The sequence below is a fragment of the Acanthaster planci genome, linkage group LG16, assembly GCF_054643075.1.
Source record: "Acanthaster planci isolate LZ-2023a linkage group LG16, COTS_SCS, whole genome shotgun sequence".
NCBI lineage: Eukaryota > Metazoa > Echinodermata > Asteroidea > Valvatida > Acanthasteridae > Acanthaster > Acanthaster planci.
The window spans coordinates 11,732,764-11,750,682 of record NC_141792.1 but is presented as its reverse complement, the minus strand read 5'-3'; the positions used below and the strand labels follow the sequence as shown (position 1 = coordinate 11,750,682).

Genomic DNA, 17,919 nt, shown 5'->3' with positions numbered 1-17,919 from the left:
GCAAAAGACTTGGTATGATGTGCGAACTCACTAGAACAGATCCCATCCTGTAGCCATGTTTCTGTACCTATAATTACATCAGGTTTTTCTGTCTCAAGTAATGATTGGAACTCTGCAGTTTTGCTTCGTAGGCTTTGGGAGTTAATGTTCAAAACCTTTAACAAGTTGTTCGATTTGTTTTGACCTTTTAGGACCAAAATAGCGCCACCGTGACCGTTGACCCTCGATCGTGAAGAGGTTGGCCTCCGTTTTTTTTTCTCTGGAAAGTCACGGTTGTGGCCAGGAGATCACTTTTCGTTTGAATTGTGATTTTTGAAGAATCGAAACAACGAAATCGAGGTTATAAAAGTGCCAGGAATTGTTGAAATTCACTGTATTAAATCCCCAGGTTTACATTTACTATACACGCAGGATTCACATGAACGGTACACCGGCTCCGTCGAGAATCTCCATGTGCGTGCATGTACATGTACGTGCACATACCGGTACGGTACGCCGCCGCGGTACGTCGCGGGTAACAGGCCGCGCAGTGTACTGTGGCGGTATCGGTTTTGTTCATGAAAAACACATGTATAGATCGTGCTGCGCAGAAGTATCAAGTGTAACTCATGAAAGTCAAACAAAAAATTCTAGCTACATAGAACTGATTTTATTGTGTAATTGAGATTCCGGCTTATCGTATATAGTGTCTCCCTGTTCTGGAAAAACTTCTAAAATTGAGAAATTAAGCGGGAAAAAGAGCAAGAGATCGCTTGAAAATGGAAATAGTTTATCATCTCTATAGCAACCACTTTGAGGCCAAATTTCATATTTATGTAGCATTTCTTTTATGATTTAAACGCGGTAAGGTGAAGTTTTCCAGCAGCATATTCTGAAGAACTGTCCAAATACTGCTCACTGACAGACAACTAGCCTGCCCATTCACGACCGCCGACACACTTGACACGCTCGCCATCTTTTGTATAATTTCAATACGCATAATAGGTTAGTTTCTTTCACCATGAAAACCTTTAAGTCTTATAGGTTAATGTGTGCTGACCCCTTCGCTTATGATTGGTTGAGATTTGTGCTATCCCAACGGGGTAGCAAAACCCGAAAACATGAAGAAAATCATAAGAAATTCCTGACAAGTTGAGAAAGGCCTCGTGGCTGCGCCACTCGTTCACGTGGTCTCCGGTCCAGCCGCTTTGCAGCTACACATGAACACAGCCGCGAAGGCCTTGATGAAAGGCTAGAAAATTCCCCGTAGCTAGTTTTGAATAGGACCTGGTGGCCTATGCGTTTACAACGTCTGTGGGCCGGAACTTCCTCCATAACTTCGACCGTTCCGAGGCGGAGGGTGGAATTTGTTTTACCCGTACTGTCACACGTAGTACAGAACAGTGCGGTATGTAATCTCCTTTAAAAATTCTCTATAAAAATACAGGAAAGACTGGGCGCAACTCTATTATCAACTAAAATCTGGTAACCTGACCTAGAGAAATTAACACGTACGTTATGGGGGACACAACGACAGATCGTAGCGAAACTATGCGATCTTTGGACACAACACCCAAGAAGAAGTTCCCACTGCTGCTTCTGTGATTTTCTGCTGTTGGCGTAGGCTAAGTAAATTTGAGTCTTAGGACTCTTCAGAGTGCAAAATTGTGGGAATTGGTGTAATGGTGTAACAAGTTACCCGGCACTAGAGAAGTAAACAAACGAAGCCAGTTTGCAATATAGCCTGCCTTAGGCATATTGCAAACAAGGGTTCATTTTCTCATTCTAATTTCTAGGCCTACTACTTACTGAGTGGGCAAATGTTGGGCCTGTAAATTAAATGGTATACTTTGCCGTTTTCCAATACTTGACTTCGGCTCCGTCTCAGGCTTAAAGTGTTTTTTCACTACCTTACTTTGAAGTTGTAAGCGCAGTACCACAGAACATCATGATTAAGGATGCGAAATGGGTAAACAGTTCCTTAATTTGATTTGAATACTTCAGGCCCACTGGTTTCGGAGACGAAGCATGAGACGGAGACGAAGTTGAATATTGGAAAACTGCCATATCCTCAGGCCTACTCGTCATCAATGGTATTTGCTGTCGCGCCATTGCAATTGTGCATCACAAAACTCATAAACATGTCAAATGCAGATGAGTCTTAAATTGTTAATAGCTCTAAAACTTTGTTCTGCATTTCTTCTCATCTTTCTTGGCACATCCAAGGGAAGACATTCACAGTTGTAACAATGATGTCGAAATTGGCTCATTTTTGTTTTGTTACTGTAGCCGTGGCAACTCGTCTAAGCTGCCAAACTTAAGTTATGACTGAAATCCTGCTACTGTGTAATTTTAATGGGGTACAGTAGAGTTATATGTACTATAAAGGAGTCCCCCTAGTTCCCATACATTTACATGTACCGTAGTTGGGTTCTCTTTTTCAGATGAGGTCAATTCTGTATTATACATGTACGTATGTGTGATGGACTCGAATATAACAGTTTAAACTGCCCAGCGGTAAATCACTTCAATCCAGAATTCCACTTTCTCAATCAAATCCTCTCCAAAAAAGTCATTTTGGCTGATATATATCTCTCTAAAAGTTAGCTGACAAGGCATACACAGACATGGCAGCAAGTGACAAAAAGGCACATCCTGGGCTCAGTCAAACCCTGATTATGAATATCTACTTTTTTCCAGATGTCATGAACAATACGGGCGATTCCCAATAGCGCGCCGCCAAGAGTTTGCAACACGTTGGCCAATCATAACGCGCGAAATTTGTCGACCCTTTCCAAACGCGCATTGGGTCGACAAATTTCGCGCACTGTGATTGGCCAATGCGTTGCAAACTCTTGGTGGCGCACTATCGTGAAACGGCCGTATTAGGATTAAATTAAAATTACTCAAGGTCTTCGCAGAGAAGTATAGCCGACGACACTGATGTGACTAGGTGTTAATCCTTGATTTTGCTCTTCTCCACGGATTGTTCTTGGGTCCACGCCTGACCTGACCTGACCAAGTTGATCCACCCCCCCCAATATGGGTTAGAAGTCTGCCAAGTTCTGTAGGCCTACTTCCTTTCAAAGAGAGCGTCAACATGTTTTCGAGGAAAGGTCAGTTACTTTGCTTTTCACATCTTTTAGTTAAGAAAACAAGCGCAGTTTCTAGTGCAATGTGTACTAGTGGATTCTTTACATGTCATGCTCAAAAGTGCATCTGTGTGCCCAACTTCTGAAAAAAAAAATGCTTGCAATATCATGTTTATCCACACCCTGTAGCCTTCAAAAACTGGAAAATCTATCTTGAGGTGTCGGAATTTCTGTGACACTGAGGAGAGGAATAGCCCAGTATCTGTTTTTACTTTACATGGACTTTGGTGCCTGCAGCAAAAGTGATTTGAAGAATGTGTCGTTTGTTTCCTGCTGAGTGGAGGACTGTGACAGGTTCAGGAAGGCACCTAGCCGAAATAAACTGGGTCGGCCAAGACAGTGCATGTATTTGATAAACCTAATTTACAGTTGAACCTCGTTAATAAGTCCTGTGGACTCGGCAAATTACCTTGTCATAACAGGAGCCTTGCGATATCAAGAATGAAAACAATGAAGAGCAAAGAATTGAGACCTAAAAATTTCCCTGTTACGAGCAGAATGTTGCCTTAACTGTGCTTTTATTAACAAGGTTTGACTGTAATTGTGCAGATTTCTCTAAGGACAGTAAACATAGTAACATGCCATACTTGGAAGATGTCATAAAAAAGTTTGTGGTCCTCAAAATGATCTTTCGTCCCCTTGTTAGGATCCATGGATGAGATGGAGGCAGCAAAACTGGCCTCCCTCAAACACTATCTCAGCCGGGAGCTGTCCTCTTCCATCAAGAAGGTAGCTTGGTTGTCACGGTCACTGAATTGCCTGGGTCATATGCAGGGGTTGGGGGGGCTCTTCCCCAACCCCCTAACCTCCTGCCACCCTCACACACCCTTCACAAATGACCATCCTGTCAAGTTATTCTCCTAGAACTTATGAAAACATTTGAACTCACCTTCAACAAAATCAACATTTCCCTTATTTTCTAATCCAAATCTACACCTGATATGGAACTAAACCTAATAGCACTGTCTGCTTCTAATTGCAGACTGTATTTTTGAGAACAAAAAAAAGAAGCCACAGACTTTCGTTGTGCAGTGTTTGTCTTTACCGACGTCAGAAGTTTTCCGACCAAAACAAATGTCCTGTTAGGTTGAGGGGAGGGGGGGTCAAAATCACAAAGCCAGCATTTTAATCCTCGGTGTTTCTTACCAAAAGCGTCTTTTGGTTTCAGCTTCAAAAGGATCACATCTCATCGGACTCAGCGATACGAAGGTAAAGAGATTAATTAATTAATTAACAGCCAATTTTGAGCATTGATATGTCATGACCATAACGAGCCCTGCCGAAAGGTTGAGCAACCCTGTCACCACTAAATCCGAGATTGTCCGATGTTTTCCTTACCGCCGTAGTGCCACTTTTTGGTGTTGTCCATCTTGGTCTTAGTCCACCATACTATTCAGAGTTCACGAGCAAAATTATGCAATTCTGTTGTGTTTCAGTGGAGAAATAGCCAACAGGATCTGCAATCTGATTGAAGCAGTACTTCTCCACCATCTGAAGGAGTCATACAGCAGTAAAGTACGTGAGCATACATGTGCGGTGCCTACTGAGTGAACAATTCAACCAAGTTAACGATAATCTTCAAAAGTACTGTTTTGTGGAGTTACTGGAATGGTGGAAATCATGGAAATTTAAGACTCTGCTGAATGTTAGAGTTAGGTAACCTGGTGGGATCCATGCACTTTGTAGTCCTCTGTTGATAAATGCAAAAATCATTGTCAGAGGGAGACGCCCTCTGGTGTGCTTAACCCTAACCCTCCTCAATCCTTCACCTGTTGGAGGACTGAGGAGTGTTAGGGTTTGTGTTTTTGCTGTACGCTTGACAGCGGTGTGTTTTCTTCCCACACAATTCTTGGCAAAAAAATGACCACTTACAGTGAGCCTGACAGCCACCAGGAAACTCTGTGATCACATAAAATGCATGAAATGAATGAAAGGTTCGGTGTCTTGAAAAGCCCTCGCCCACAAAAACTCACTGTGAGGAATGGGAGAATTGACGCTTTCTGAAAGTAGGGATGTTCTAGAGCAGGTTATTGGGTTTTTTTTGTCAGCCACCAGTGCATTTCTCTGAGAATGTATGTGTAAGATGTAAAATTTGTTGCATTGCATCTTATAGACTCCGTGGCCATTTCTGATGAAGTTCACCCACAAGGATGTCATTTCCCAACTTAAGGGGTTAACCCAGGTCAACACAGAGATTGGCTACTGCAGGGTAAGATGATTTAAACCTCTCCCCCCGCCCAAAAAAAACAAGACCCCATTTTGCAGAAAAGCTAAAAAAAACAACCAGATGTGGACCAGTTTCACAAAGTTACATGACAGTTCTTATGTATCTTCTTGGAGTCGCCAAAGTATTGCCGGTTGGTGGTTGATGATGCAAGAGTACCATTCAGGGTTCGCACACCTCCTGGAAAACCTGGAAAGTCCTGGAATTTTATACCCATCCTGGAAAGTCCTGGAAAATGCTTAGTTTTTAAAAGAAGTCCTGGAAATTTCTGGAAATTGCAGTAAAATCAATGTCACTTTAAAAATGAGACAAAAATGATCTAATAAACTGTGACCAAAAATTTACCGCAATCAATCCGTCCCTGCGTACATTGTTGCTGTTGCGCGGTGCAATACACTTGTACATTATTCACCATGCATGGTCTACACACTCGAAAACATGCGCGCTGCACGCAGCACTATGAGCGAATTCAATTTTAGATGGTGCCCACAATGTGGTTCTCTCTATTTTGCATGCACGGGGCACCAAGGATGTCATTACTAAACTTTCTTGTAGTCAACTTTTACCTTCGTTTTTTTGTAGCTCCCTTGTGAACTGTCTGTTGTGGCTATAATCATGAAATCATTCTCTGTTAAACTTACATACTTTATTTAATACGCAATTAAATATTTGTAGTCATTATAAACCAGTAAAACTCATTGTAAAAGTAAAACTGTGACTGTGTCGATCCTTTTTCCTTAATGTTGAATGGACTAGGGGAAGTTTATTTTTTTATAATCGCCAGCTTTCTGTACACTGTAAGCCTACCTCGTGGTGCGATTATCACTGTCAGAACCTGAATTAAGTCCTGGAAAAATCAAACTTTGGACCTGGAATAGTCCTCAAATTTTTTTCTCAAGGGTGTATGAACCCTGACCAGTATTTTGTTTCTGCCTGGCCAACAGGCATGGGTTAGACTAGCTCTTAACGACGGCCTCATGGATAGTTACATGGACGCCATGCTGTCCGACGTGAAGGTGATTCAGAGCCACTACAAGAGAACGTCCTTCTTGCGCGACCCGGAAGAGCCGCACATCATGAAAAACTATCTGCAAGGTGCGTCACAGTTTATTATGGAGAGTCTTGTCTCAGGACAAGACACTGTATTGCTCATTGTCTAGCATTAGAGCATCATTCCATCCCGTAACCTGTACTCGGGCTTTTACCAGACAGATTTGAACACAGGACTAACCAATCTAGGGCAGGGAGAAAAATGTTATGGCACTTTTATTTGACCATCCTCTGCAGCAAAGCGAAACATACCGACAGGAACGTATGGGTCATTCCATGATGTTTTGATGACTTTTGGATATTCAGTAGGTACTATTCCCAATTAAAGTCTGTTGCTAATAGTGTACCTCTTAGTCTTCCTGTCCTGGAATGTTTCAGAGCATTTTTTAAATTGTTAATTTTGTTTAGTCAGATAGTTCGAAGAAAAGTATTCAAAAGATTGCATGCAGCCTGGTCAGACCTGTATACCTCATTTTAAAAGTTGTCCAAATGTCACAAAACATTCCTCAATGGCTCATGTTTGCTTAACAGTTTATGCTATCAGAAGGAGCCTCGTTTACTTGAGATAACTGTCACTGCCTCTGATCCATGGTGGCCAACTTTTATCTCTGTTCCCTTGAACGCATGGGACTTCATTGTTTAACCCCTACGGTCAACACTAATATGATGTTTGAAGGTAAAGATGCACTGTGATTTGGAAGGGGTTTATTGTGAAAACTGTACAAAATTGTGCTCTGTTATACCCTGGTGGCGTTGTTCTGTGAAGGCTTCTTTAACCCTAACAGTCCTGAATCCTACAAAAAATGCCAATATGCTTTTACATACACCTTAGGGGGATAGGGCTAATGTAGTCTTCACTTTGGTGTAACCTTGTCCAAGGTGATTATCATTTACAAAAAAAAAGCCAATCAATTGATAAAGAAAATAAATAAATTCACCCAAAACAATGAGTCACCTTTGTATGCGCATTCGAAGAGCAGTATTCCAGTTCATCATGTTCTCTTTTGTCACCGATTGGGCGTGTAGTGGCAAGTCACACAGTGAGTACCAGCTCCAGTTTTAGAATTTTTCCACTGCTGCAGCCCTTTCGAATAACGTTTGGATTACGGCAACAAATTCCATCTGTTTTTCCCGTCCCGGCAGGCCTGGTCAATTTCACCTTCCAACTGTCCTTCAACTCCTCTCTGCTGAATGTGTGGGGAGCGGCCCCTATGATCCTGGCGGGTTCCTGGGAATCGCCCAGGGAGAGGACCCAGAGCAACCCGAACACTTCCAAGAGAATCGTCACAGGTGAGTGTCCGAAACTTAGCACCAGTTTGGAATTCAGTTGAGAAATTTCACTCAAACGTTTGCCAGTGCACATGTTCATTTATTAAAGTGCAATATGTAAGTGCATTGACCATCAGTGTTTCATGTACATTTGCCAGAAAGACGCACCTTTAACAAATGTGAACTCATAAGTTTCAATGATATCACCTTAAGAGAAAAGTTTTGAAAATTTGCCAGTTTAGGCGCCATGAATATAGAATAAGTCATTTGGTATTTCAAAAAGACAAGGTCGTTTGTGACCAAAGCATGTGACATCAGGTCGGCATGACCCTGTTTGGTTTTCATGGATGTGGGTACGGCCATGCCGACACAGCCGATCTTGTGTACTCATATTGATTGTTCCGAGTGACTCAGGACGTAGTTCATTTTTTGTATGGGTTCTTGGAATGTCAAATTGGCTTATTCACAGTTGTATTTTTGTTGAAGTAGTACAAATACTACTCCAGCAGTAAAGCCATCACAAGTCCCTGTAAGGCCATCACAAGTCCCTGTAAGGCCATCACAAGTCCCTGTGAGGCCATCACAAGTCCCTGTGAGTCCATCACAAGTCCTTATAAGGCCATCACAAGTCCCTGTGAGTCCATCACAAGTCCTTGTAAGGCCATCACAAGTCCATGTAAGTCCATCACAAGTCCCTGTAAGGCCATCACAAGTCCCTGTAATGTCATCACAAGTCCCTGTCAGGCCATCACAAGTCCCTGTGAGTCCATCACAAGTCCCTATAAGGCCATCACAAGTCCCTGTAAGTCCATCACAAGTCCCTATAAGGCCATCACAAGTCCCTGTGAGTCCATCACAAGTCCCTATAAGGCCATCACAAGTCCCTGTAAGGCCATCACAAGTCCGTATAAGTCCATCACAAGTCCCTGTAATGCCATCACAAGTCCCTGTAAGTCCATCACTAGTCCCTGTAAGGCCATCACTAGTCGTTCAGTCTTAAGCCAATTAACAAGCTATTCAAATGAGCTGTGACAAAAGCATTCTTTTGTCATTGTCCACCCCGTTAATTATGACCGGACCTGTGAAAGGACTTGTAAACACAGCACTGTGTTCAGTGCTGTAGGTCCCTATATTCACTCAGACAGCTAAAAGTTCTTTCTGTTATTCTGAGATTTTTTCCCCCTTGTTCAGGTGGGCCTCCTCTAGGAATACATCAAGGAGACCGAACAACACAGGATCTGCTGGTGACTAAGACGAAAGGGGATGGCACCCATCCGCCTAGGGACAGGGGCCTGTCTTTTGAAGAGAGCTTCCACGAGTGTGAGATCAGCAGCACCCTCCTGCGCAGCCCCTCCGAGGATGGATCCACCCTGTTGAGAATGGGTGGGCTCACCGTTTCCACTGATGCGGACCCAACCACTCCAGAGAACGGGGGAGGCCTGCCTGCTTCGGACAAGGACCTGCCTGAAATTCGACAGGATAGCTATGAGGATAGTATCGTCATCCACATGGTATCAGAGAGTCCTGCCAACCACACTGACTCCAAAGTCGAGAGTGGCAGAGTTGAAACAGTTTATCAGGCGGCAGATGACAGCAAAGCCAAAGAATTTGAGGTGAACATGGAAGAACGTCAGACGGAAAGAAAGGAGAAACCCTCTGAACTTAATGTGAAGCAAGATGTGTCAGGCAGGGAACCAGTTAATCCATTCAGTATCCTAGAAACCAACTTACACATCCCTAGCCAGACCGACATCTACGACGCCAAAGAAAATGCAACTCCAAATCCAGAGACACCCCACGACGACCACCAAACAGGGACCCAAGAGGGCGCTGTTGAGGTGGTGCAACCACCGGCAGATGTAGCCAAGGGAAGCCCCGATGAGGGCGGCAATGAGGAAGACCCCCAGCATGTCCATGGCAACAGCCTGGGGGCCATGAGCGGCTGGTCTTCAGAGTTTCAGAACCAGCTCTCGCCGGACACGCCAAGCCAGGAATCAGTACCCCCGGATGCTTCTAAAAGTAAGCCTGCGACAGAAAGTCATAGCGATGATACGTGCCCTCATGAAAAGCCACCAGCGAGCAGCTGCATTTGCCTCCCATAGATTGTTATCATTATTAATCATTTCTGGTAATGACACCAAGAAGTGCCTTTGGCACTGTAGCTCGCAAGCCTGAAGAAACCTGTTGAGAGGAGACAAAGAGAAGCGGGAATACAGTTTGAGAGGTGGGAGGAAAACCCCAGAGGAATATTCTGGGTAAAACCCACGGAGTCATGTAGCGACTGAAAACCAAGATTCCAACCTGGACCGCAGAGGTGGAAGGCGAGAAAAGAACCACTACGCCAACCTGTACTCTCATAGCCACAGCCAAGACTTTCGGGTACAGCTCTAGTCTTGAGGCTGAGCTCAGATGTGGCTCTGGGGGGTTTAAGATGGGTTTAGGAAGTGCTGTAACTTCATCCTAGTCTCTGCTGCTTCTTAACCTTTCATTCACTTTCATCGTTTCCTTTTTTTGGTTTTGGTCTGCATTTGTCTGTGGAATTATTAAAGTGATGAGTTTCCATTTATAAGGTTAGCTACCTTTGTGGATTAAAAAAAAAAAAGAATCTACTTTATTGCCAACAATTTCACTTGCACCTAAGCTACCATCTTTTGATTTCCATAAAAACCCACAGTATCTTGAGGCAAAGTAGCATTTTCACACTTTAAGTTCCAGACTCGAAACTCATCCATGTTAAAACTGATACCGTTCTAAATATAAGCCCTAAAAATCTCAATTTGATAAATTCATCAGTTTTTGTTCATGTTCAAGCAGCACTCAGTTACAAAACCATGCTACAGCAGTATAGCCTACAGGGCCCCCAGCCCCCTACGTCATTCCCAGAAGCCTTGGATCAACGGGCAGACAACCATCAAGCCCCGCCCATAGAAGGGGTAGGTATTTACACTTTCCTTTTGTTGATATTTTGTAGTCTCAAGTTGCGCCCCATTGCCTATCTTGTGATGTGATCCCTCGGAATGAGTCACCATGGAGCTTGTGCATATATTTTCATTTTTCATTCTCGGTTTTGTTTCATTATTGAGGATCTGAGACCTCCATAGTAGGGTTGATTATAAATTCCCAAAATGAATTTTCAACTGCAAGGGGAAAAAAGCCTCTTCACTTAAAAAACATTCTCTAAACTTGCTTTGCAAGATCCAGTTACATTTTGCTTTTTTATGGCAAAGAGCTTATGCCTGTTGAGCTGCAAAGGACAGCACAGGTGTCCGGGACTTTTTGACTGTAAAATTTTGGTGGCTCTGCTTCGATGTGTGGTACCCAAGCATTCCAGTGAATGGTCAACTTGACGCCACCAGACTTAGATGTTCCTGTCACGCCAACAGCCCTCTTTTTATTCCCCCATAACCCTAATCTTACCGAATGCTTGGCTATCTGTGGGACCTTGTGGCATTGGGCAGTTTAGCATTGTAGACCACAGAAGCCAGACCCATTGATTACTTTTGCTTTCAAATGTTGTGGTGGCCGGTAGACTGGGACCCCGACACTGTTTGGCTGGAGATGACCGACCCGTTGGAATCTTTGATAAAGTTCGGATTGCTGTTGTTGCATCGCAGCAGGGTATCTGGTCAAAACACTGTGGGGTTAGAGATAGGTACAAGATGAAGGGTTCAAAATTGTTTCTGAAGTTTGTTTTATCTGAATGGAATTCACTCGTTATGTGCTCACAGTTTCACTTCTGGTGCCTAGAGGTTAATTCTTATCCCTGTCAGTGGCATAACTGGGCGGGGGGGGTATAGGCTTTTGCCCTCCCATGTGCCCTGCTCTCAACGTCGAGTGAAGGAAAAACAATTGGAGACAGTCTGCCTTGGTCAGTGTTTCAACTGTGACCAAACTCACAGAGTAAACTTACTTCCTCGAGAAGATGAGTGCTGTCAAGTGCCCCCTGCGAACTGTACCCCAGTTATGCCACTGACTCCTCAGCTTCCCTTAATCCGCTGTCGTACGTGACATAATACCTGCTTCTGGTCCTAGGCGTTAACATCTCGTGTCCGCAGTCCGTCTGACCTCGACGACTTGCCCTCAGACTTTGAGGTAATTCCTTTAAGTACCTCACCAACATCACAATACGCCGACGCTGTAAGTGGCTTCTTGATAAAGGTCAAAGCCTCTGGATTCCCAAGCCCTGCCCTTCCCCTTCCCACAAACAAAATTCATTCACTAACACTTCACGGGCAGAATCACCCATCCTGAAGACTCCAGATGAGCTTTTTTGGCATTTCCACTTTAAACCAAAACAAAGAAAATTTCCTCCAATGCCAAGAGCAACAGCTTTGCAGAAATGTGTGTTGGGAATTGTTCCATGCAGTCTATGAGATAAACTTGACAAGGAGCATGCGTACATGCACATTGTAACCTGAGCTCTTAAAACAAAGCCTTTATCTTTCTTTGCTTGTTTGTTCACAGTTTCTAACTTAAAAGCATGACGTAATTCTCTCGGGCCATTCAGACTATGGCCCGTAGAGGCAAACAATAATGTAAATGGATTTGTATCTTCCAAGCCTGCTTGGTTTTGTCATTTAAATCATGGCTCACATTTGTGGGAATTTTTTTTTAAATTCTATTTAAATTCTTTAATTCTGTCCAAAAGCTGAGCATGTTTTATGTTGATTTTAACCAATGTCTCAAAGTTCTTGTTTTGTGAGCCCATTCTGCTTACCTTGTGCATGCTTTCAGTTTTTGTCCGCCATGCTGAATCCAGTGGTTTTATACCTTGTGTTGAGCTTTACATTTTCTTTTTGTGCACATAAAAATACAGCATACCTCGCCTGGGCACGCATGAAACAAATTGTAATGGAACAAGTTATCTCCAGGCTGTCCTTGTTGTATTTTTATGTGGACTTTGCCTTGGATTTACCCTCCTTTTTTTTAGGGTCTTTGGGTTTTGGTTGCGGCAATGCACTGATGTTGTATGTGTCCATTTTAGGCATCTCTCAAAGTTTTTGTCCACCAGCGTAAACCAGTTATGCAGGCAGATGTCTGATCAGTGCAGCAGACACATGTCCACACATTTCTAGCCGAATTATTTAAATCTCCATCCAAGTATCATGCCCGTGAAACAAAACTCCTACTTTAAAGCCAAAAAGTATTCACATCTGGAAGGTCAAGCAGTTTCTCTGTGTAGGAAGAAGAGGTTGATGAAGTATAAACACAGAATCATATGGAGAACTTAAGGAGCAGGCAAAATTGAATTTGAAGTATATTAGGGCCGTTTTCCAATACTCAACTTCGGCTCCGTCGTGGGCTTCAACTGTTTTTTAACTAGTTGACTTTGAAGCTGTGAGCTCAGTAATTAGTCTAATAGTGCCACAAAATATCAAATAAGATGTAAGAGAACCAAAATTTGCAGAAATCCAATGCAATTTAAATGCTTCAGGCCCACAATCGGGGATTGATTTTGGGAATGAAGCCTGAGACGGAGACGAAGTTGAGTATTGGAAAACGGCCCAGAATAGAATTTTAAGAGTTCAAGATAACAAGAGTAGTTACTGGAGGTTAGCGACATTCTTGAGAATAAATGTATATTCTTGAGGCACGGACAGGAACAATTTATTTGTGGTACTTCTGTTGAAATGCTAAAATTGTCCGGCAGAGGAGGATGGCTGCATATTAGCGGTATACTTTCTGTCTTTCAGAGAACGCAATCTCTACTGGCGATGATCACCGAGATTGGTCGAGAGAAAGGCTTGGACAAGCAAAATTACCAGTGCAAAGGTTGCTCCAGGCCAGTTGGCATAAGTGAGTGTCAGTGTTTTAGCGAGGACCATTTTAGTGCTTGGTAAATGTTTGGATTGTGAAGCGTAGCGCGCGGTGACTGGAGCTCTCGTGGCTCGTAGCCATACTGGATTTGCGCCCTCTATCAATACTGCTGTTCGGCTGGCCTTGAGCCAAGACTGCAAACATGTGCACGCTGCCTCGGGGGAGGCTACGTTATATCCCATAATTTCACATCTGGGTCTTAACCCTTTCTGATGCTTGAAATTGGTACATTTTCAGTAATATTTCAGTTCATGTTTTGGAAAATCCATGCTGGGCGGCACAGCCACTTTGAACCTGAGAACCGGGCGGAAATTTGCAGTACCGAGTGGTGCCGCCCACCGTGGCTAGAACACTGTTGAGTGTTCTCATTTTAAGCACTTGAAGACGTGATTTTGAAGTTTGAAATTGCTGGTTTTCACCATGAGGGTGAAGGCAGAGTGGAGATTAACGTTCGTGTGGAAAGTAGAATTCATCACCTTCAGATTCTTAATTCCTAATCATTTCCCCCCCCCCAGTTTACGGAAAGGCACGGGTCTGTAGCTATGACGGCAATTACTATTGCTACGATTGTCACAAGGACGATGAAGCCGTCATTCCAGCTAGGATTCTGTACAACTGGGACTTCCGTAAGCACAAAGGTAGATATTGTTGGCTTGTCTTGGCCACAGCAGGTGCACAGCAGCCCTCTGCTGCTGATTGATTGGAAGGGAGGGATGGCCAACAGGATGGCGCAGCCCAAGAACAAGCAATTTTGGGGACTGTTTCGATTCTCTTCTTAAGGTAAAGAACCCCAAATTTAGTCTCACCTCTAAGAAAGGTCAAGAGGTTATACAAAGAAATTTTGAACTGTTTTACCCTCCCCCCCTCCCAAAATTTGGTTCTGGATTCTGTCCTGTGTTGGTGAAAAATCTGCTGAACACAGAAATGTTTGATTTAGGTGAGAGGGGTTGCCAGTCGAAATTCTATCTGATACTTAATATATTTTGACTGGTTATTAGCTTTGACAAGCAGTGGAGGTCCAAACGTAACTAACGTTACTATTCACCTCACGCACACCTTTCTCTCCTAACTTGTAGTTGCTGTGCACACCAAGTTGTTCCTGCAGCAGATTGAAGAGATGCCACTGATCGACGTTAAGGAATGCAACATGTCGCTCTACAAAGCCTCCTCTGAACTTGCCAATGTCTTGGTGAGTCTCACAAGCTCCTTCAGGAACAAGGTTTCCCCATTCAACCCTTGGCATCACTTCAGTCTGTCTAGAGCGAGCCATCTGTTGTTTATGTAGCACCTGGAGTACACAACCTAACATATTTATCGCACACTTTGAGAGTTGAAGATCTAGAGTTCTGAAAAGAAGCCTCCAAAGGGAAATTGAGACACACTGTAAATAAAACTTTTGGAAAAGCCTTAAAAAACAGTAAACAGACTAAATAACCTAAAATCTACTCCAGACAAGTTATCTTTCCTTCAGCCAAAGATTGTCCAATTTTTATCCATCCTTGATGTTTTTTCAGCGAGTACGTACTCAGCTGAAATACTTGAAGGCGTACCTGTTCACGTGTAAGCAGTCAGTTGCTGAAGGACTCCGTAAGAGAATCTGGCCACGAGAGTACATGCTGGACCATGTGCACCTGTACTCAGTCATGGTAATTTTCTTCTACTTTTTAGCGGAGCAGAACAGACAAGATAAAAACGCAGTAGTTAATTTTACTTTTGCAGTCCCTACCTCACATAACAGTCACGTGTCTTGTCCTGGTTTTTCAGTTGTTGTTCACGCTTGGTCCACACATCCTGCCTGTTTGTTTTCTTTCGTATTCTTTGTTCAGCCTTGTAATTTTGTTGTCATTGATTTGCTTTTATGTACACTCTTAAACTCTGTTATATTGCTTTGCTCAAATAAATAATATTAATAATAATAAAAATAATGTATTTTCACTCCAAATTAAATGTACTTATTAAGGGAAGGGTGTAAATGACAAAGGAAGGTTCACTCTTATGAGATTTTAGTAATTTGAGATGAAGAAACTTTTAGATGTTTTTATTTGATAGATTTTTTCATTTGGTTGATCTTTTTTCTTCAGAAAACTTCGAGCAATGCTTATTTTTGTGCCGCAAATTAACAAATTAGGGTTACATCTTGCATTGCCTGATTTAATGGAAGGAAATTTTGCAATCTTTAACATCCAATGTCTCTTTTGCACAATTCCAAGGATTTTCTCCAAGTGCAATCGGGCGTGCTGCTTCACTTTCTGAGGAAAGTCATTGTCTTTGCGGCCAAGCACGTCCAGCAGTGTGCCCTCTGTAGTCAGAAAGGCTTCATCTGTCTCATCTGCGAGAGTCCCAAGATCATCTATCCATTTGACACCGATCTGACTGTCCGAGTAAGTAGCTTGTAGCCGTCCTCTTTTTCAGGAGTATATTACTGCTTTCAACCACTTGGCAAAACGTTTTTCCTGTCCTTGTCTCCCAACCTAACCACAAACTAAGCTCTGAAAACTAATTATAATCTCAGTCTTTCTGCAATAACTATCTTGTTTGGCCTTACTCACCAGTCGGCCATATTGAATTGAATGCGAGGTTAACATTTTTTTTTGGCACCTGAGAAAAAAAAGGACTGAAATAAAACTTCGTTACAAGTTAATGTCACTTTTGCTGATGAACAATTTAAAATTTGTGGTTAAGTATATCGAAATGTTTTAAGGCACATTTTCATAAAAGTGAAACCAAGGCATGGAACCCCCAAAAGTCTGACTTACCCGATTTAACAGATTACACTGAATGAACACAAGAAATATAGCTCCCCTAGTCTTTTGCCAACCAAAGAAGTCTGAAGACCTACAGAAACGGTGACAGATTTCTTTGGACAAATCTAAATGGTCTCTTCAATCTTTATTTGCATCGCAGTGTGATACCTGTAAAACTGTTTTCCACAAGGCCTGCAAGTCAGACGTGACACCATGCCCAAAATGCAAGCGACGCCTTCTCAGAAATCAGCAACTGCAGGCGTCACCCCAAGATCTGGATTTTGCGTCCCCATTTACATAACTAGACCAAAAAAATTTAAACCCCATGACAGCTCCAGTAGGTGCAGGTATCCACAATGTAGTTATAAACATTTTTAGTTCATTGAACATGTATCTTCATAATGACATCGGCAGCACTATAAGTTACAAAAATATATCAGTCCTAACGTAGCCGAAATTATCTTCCAGAGTTCCCCAGGAGGCCTTTGGAGGATTTACATGATTAAGAAAGATCTTTTGGGACAGGTGAGAATTCTGGGTTTGCACAGTGGCTGATTTCAGAGGATTAAGACATTTTCCTGGCAAATAAGCCTGGGGACTTGTGATTCTCATCAATTTACATGAAGTGAGTCATTTGTAATCAACCTGAAACATGTATGTGCTTCGCTGTTTTTTTTTCCAACCTCGTGTCCTCCACCTATTTCAACTTTACATAAACCCCTAAGCGCTGTATGTGTTTTAAGGTTGTATTCACATTACTCAACAAAGGGCCCATTTTTCTGGAGTGACCGTGGGAAGTGACCATGGGAAACTGACCCACGCAAACCAACCACTGAAAACTGACCAGCGGAAACGGGCCGTGTGATGTGTCGGTGCCAGGTCTGCTCTGTACTTTTTGTAATCAAAGCTAGCATTTTGTTGCATCTCACCTTACCTGGTACACGACCGACCTATTGTTCGGATCCACAGGAGATAAATGAGGTTGTAACATGAATACCCGTATGTTTATGTGACTGGCTTTTTTGTTTTAATTAACACTCCATGGTGACAGTTTTGCAATCCACACGCGTCTGGTGAGGCCAATTTTAACAAAACTTCGCACACAAGTTTGTATCGCTTGGAAGATGCCTTCCTTAGCAGCCGTATATTCTTTGCTACAAGTTTAAAAGTAACACTTGTTTCACAGTTATCGTGTCATAGAGTATCTTCTGTCATGGAACTTCGGACAATTTGCAAACAGACTCAGAAATTGTTTCTGCAGCATTTATTCTACGCAACTCTGCTTACAAAATGAACTACAGAACCTTGTGCAACTGGGACAGAAAACATTGCATCAAGGAATTCAATGTGCAATATGTCATAAAACTGAGCTTCGAACAACTACATGTAATGGGCTTTTCAACCGAACATGGTCAGAGTCCACAATGGGTAGGTTGTCAACACGACTGAAAAACCAATGTCTTTAGCTGTGACTTTTCTGGAAACTGTTGGCAAACATTAGCTTATTGTGGGTAATGAAATGCTCAGATATGTACCATAACGAAATGTTTCTAATGTGTAATGTATAATTGGTGAGTTTTCAATTGTGAGGGTAATGCTAATTTAATATTGATCTATGCGATCTGTATCAAAATCCCAAGTATTACTGGTAATAAAGCAAACCAAATTGCCGAATGCACCTGTA

The 17,919-nt window shown here is 42.7% G+C and overlaps 1 protein-coding gene across 10 annotated transcripts; it reads left to right on the top strand.

Annotated features, from left to right (window-relative positions):
• The first annotated feature begins 849 nt into the window (after positions 1-849).
• On the top strand, positions 850-17,913 carry LOC110979030 (pleckstrin homology domain-containing family M member 1-like). 10 transcript variants are annotated; one of them, XM_022234483.2, is made up of 18 exons: positions 850-984; positions 1,024-1,387; positions 2,933-3,095; positions 3,778-3,860; positions 4,300-4,340; positions 4,568-4,646; positions 5,245-5,340; positions 6,300-6,450; positions 7,549-7,695; positions 8,866-9,693; positions 10,489-10,607; positions 11,707-11,811; positions 13,368-13,470; positions 14,007-14,129; positions 14,568-14,680; positions 15,006-15,137; positions 15,702-15,872; positions 16,396-17,913. In XM_022234483.2, exons 3-18 carry the CDS (start codon positions 3,080-3,082, stop codon positions 16,534-16,536), a joined length of 2,448 nt encoding a protein of 815 aa, XP_022090175.2. In that variant the 5' UTR covers positions 850-984; positions 1,024-1,387; positions 2,933-3,079; the 3' UTR covers positions 16,537-17,913. The 10 variants fall into 10 exon arrangements, with proteins under 10 accessions (XP_022090175.2, XP_022090172.2, XP_022090177.2 ...); XM_022234480.2 differs by having other exon boundaries at positions 2,891-3,095; XM_022234485.2 differs by lacking the exons at positions 850-984; positions 1,024-1,387 and adding an exon at positions 1,405-1,608 and having other exon boundaries at positions 3,031-3,095.
• The last annotated feature ends 6 nt before the right edge of the window (positions 17,914-17,919 follow it).